General features: G+C 37.9%; 1 protein-coding gene across 1 annotated transcript; it reads right to left on the bottom strand.

Moving 5' to 3' along the window:
• Nucleotides 1-218: 218 nt before the first annotated feature.
• On the bottom strand, nt 219-2,438 carry LOC131145753 (cytochrome P450 736A117-like). The gene is made up of 2 exons (XM_058094943.1): nt 1,461-2,438; nt 219-827 (listed from the first exon to the last, which is right to left on the bottom strand). Exons 1-2 carry the CDS (start codon nt 2,430-2,432, stop codon nt 219-221), a joined length of 1,581 nt encoding a protein of 526 aa, XP_057950926.1. The 5' UTR covers nt 2,433-2,438.
• Between the last annotated feature and the right edge of the window lie 1,060 nt (nt 2,439-3,498).

Here is a 3,498-nt window from a genome sequence, read left to right as displayed (position 1 = left end):
ATCCTATTGTATACGAAGGTTGAAAAAAGATGAATATGTTGAGTGGAAATGCATCGAGCTCTATTATTTATTTTCAACCACTTGTTTCTTTAGTGAGTTACAGCGAAAATAGAAAATAGAAATTAAAAATTATAGTGAGCGATCCCGATCCCTAGTGGGATGGCACATTCAACAAGTTTATACCTCATAGATAGTGCGCTTTGTACATGGTTTATACTTTATAAAGAGTGAGGCTTGGCAGAGACAATAAGAGGAAATTTCCGTTGAGTGGTCAATCCGGGAGCTTCAGTTACATCCAAATCCTCACTTAATTTTCCAGGCAGTTCCCAATCAAACAAGTGCAGAAGATTGGCCAACACAAGCTCCATAATGGCAATGGCAAATCTACCCCCTGGGCACCCTCTTCTTCCAAATCCAAATGGAATCATATGAAAGTCATGTCCTTGGATGTCTACAGAACTATTCAAGAACCTTTCAGGCATAAATTTGTCAGCTTCTTCCCATGATTTGGGATCCCTCCCAATTGCCCAGGCATTGAAAAAAACTGTTGTGTTGGCCAAAATGTCATATCCATTTACTTTGACGTCTTCAGTGGATTCTCGCGGAACAAGTATTGGTACTGGAGGATGTAGCCTTAGATTCTCCTTGATTACTGCTCTCAAGTAGTGCATTTCTGCAGTGTCATCCTCAGTTACGCTTGGCTTACTTCCAACAATGGCTCTGATTTCTTTCTGCACTTCCTTCATGACTTGTGGATGCCTCACTAGCTCACTCATCGTCCATTCCAAAGCTATGGAAGTAGTGTCGGTACCAGCAGCTAATATGCCCTACCAAATGTGCCATATAGATTGTGATTAATCAAAATTCATTCATTTGATTCACCTACAAATCATCTAGTCAGCTTGCACAACCAAGGTCTTGACATCATGGAAGCAAAGAGAGTAGAATCTCCCATCTTTTGTCAAAAAGGGATCTCATCAGCTAAGACATAATCATCTATGGGAGGGACAGATAAGGTTCATCTTGTATTGAAATTTAATCATAAGATGAAGACGTTTCAAAGTCTTGACCATTACATTGGAAGGCAACACTTTTGGATTCATTAAAAGGCCTAGGAGCTTGAACTCCACAATGTGTAGTTCATTCTATCATCATCCTAATCCCCTACCTATTTTCAAGGTTAAGCTTGTAGCCTCCAATAAGAATGTTCCATAATTAACTAACTAAGCTTTATACTAAGTGCAAAATATTAGACTTTAAATAAAGTGCTCAAGAATGGAAAATATTTGTCGAGAGGTTTAATGGTTCCAACCTTCCATGTTGGCATTTAAAAAATGGATAATCATATTTGGAATCTAGAAGAACTTCAGTTATGCTTTTTGGTTTTTCTTAACTAGAACAAGAGAAACGCAATAGACTAAATAAATAAATGAAGTAATACAAAAGTGATGTAGCCTTACGAGGATCATTGCTTTTAAATTATCTCGATCCATGAAATGTGCGCCATCCGTGCTACTCTTTTGAATGTCTAGCAAAATATCCACAAAGTCCATTTTCTCTTTACTTCCACTAGCCATATGTTCATCGACTATGTTATTAAGAAAAGCATCAATCTCTTCAAATAACTTCTCCACTCTCTTATTTAAACCATTCAAATAATTCATCCACCCAAGCCACGGAATGTAATTCCCCACATTAAAAGCACCCAACAGGGCCCCCATCTCCCCTAGTAGCTCTCTAGACCTCCTCCCCTGATCTGCCCCTTTCCTATACTTCCTCCCAAAAGCCACCCTACAAATTACCGCACTTGTTAGCGAAGCAAAAAGATGACTTAAATTAACCAAACTACATGCACGATTACACTGGGTCTTTGTCGGGGAGCATGAAGGCTTGAGCTCTTTACCCTTAAATGCAATGTGAGAATATTCTTCAATTTTTTTCATCATTATAGTTGTCTCTTCTTCTCTAATGGTTCGAAAGGAGCAAACTCGAGCTGAGCTAAGAAGCTGTGTCATGTAGATGCCCCTCATTTGGCGCCAGTGTGGTCCATACGGTGCATTGAGGACGTCCTTGTTGTAAAAAAGCCTGTTCATAATGCTCGAATAGGGCCGGTTTGCGAAGATGGTGTCATAGGCTTTTGTGATCTCGCGGGCTACATCAGTAGATGATACCACAAGAGTGGGCAATTTGCCAAGGTGGAGTAGCATGAGTGGGCCATGATGATGAGCCATGACTCTAAGAGTGCGGTGGGGGAGTGAGCCGAGCTGATGGAGGTTTCCTATAATTGGAAGCTTTGACGGTGATGGTGGGAGGTTCTTTTTGGGTGCTTGAGTGGAGAAGAATAGCCATTTGAAGAGAAAGATGAGGAGAAAGGGGAAGAAAAGAGACAAGGGGTGGAAGATGGTGGCTTGTACTACGTTATGCACTTCCATAGCCAATCCCCAAGTTGGGCCTTCCATTGGTCACTCTTAAATACTATATATGGTAATGGTAGTGGGAGGATCTATGTCATCTCTTGTGTGTGAGTACTACCACTTTTATGTATTATTGAAAATCAGAATAACTAATTCTGTAATTGCTTAATTTATTTAAAAAAAAGAGTTGTTTGGAAGGACCTTTTTCGATGCCAAGATGTTGATGACATACAATTTGAGACCCAATTCACATCAATTTTTAGCGTGCATCATATTAATTCATCACAAATTCAAATGTGAACTCAATCATAATTTAATTTTTGGATTATATACACCTCAACAACTACTTGACCTTTTCTGCAATTTCAAAAAGAAAATGACGCTTGAGGAAGACTCTCTCTGATGCCAATTCAAAAATTAAAACTTGGACTACATTAATTTTTGGCATCAATATTATGTTAATCACAATTCTAGCTTTGACCCAAATTTCTTTTTTGTTTTTAAATGTATTTGACAATAAAGATATACTTATTGTCTATTCCGTTAGGTGTGCAATCAATTTCAAGCATAGCTTATATCTTGATGTAGTATAACTCTGGGTATGGTAGACTTATCCTTTAAAAAAAATGAAAATGCTTTAGTATTTTAAGTTTAGCACCTAATTTATTTTTTCCCCTTACCTGTTTTGATTTCAATTATTATGGGAACCACAATACATTAATTTATATATAAAGTCCAAAATATGTGGGCTCGAGGAATACTCACTTAAAAGATTTTGGGCCATGAATTTTGGGTGGCATAAACTTCAGTATTAATAGACCTAGATCCAAATTGGACCTGGGTATTGAGTACGTGGATTCACCAATTAGATGGGTCGGGTCAACCTGGGTTTAGTGGATCGGGTCAATGGACCTTATTTAATGGGTCGTATCCGCCAATTAGATTCGGGTCATTAGACCAATTTCATAACACTTTTTTCTTTACTACGTTGAATATGAAAAAAAAAACAGAGCATAAAAGTAAAAACCTACCTTTGGTCTTCAACTCATCTTTTTTTTTTTAGGTTAGTTTTTACTTTTATGTT

This window comes from Malania oleifera, chromosome 13, assembly GCF_029873635.1.
Source record: "Malania oleifera isolate guangnan ecotype guangnan chromosome 13, ASM2987363v1, whole genome shotgun sequence".
Lineage (NCBI taxonomy): Eukaryota > Viridiplantae > Streptophyta > Magnoliopsida > Santalales > Ximeniaceae > Malania > Malania oleifera.
The sequence above is the reverse complement of the archived record's forward strand: the minus strand, read 5'-3'. Positions and strand labels throughout refer to the sequence as shown.

Bases quoted from the DNA above. Each gene is read 5' to 3' on its own strand.
- LOC131145753 (XM_058094943.1), bottom strand. From the start codon at position 2,432: ATGGAAGTGCATAACGTAGTACAAGCCACCATCTTCCACCCCTTGTCT. The intron at 828-1,460 runs GTAAGGCTACAT...CACATTTGGTAG, and splicing joins ATTTAAAAGCAATGATCCTC to GGCATATTAGCTGCTGGTAC.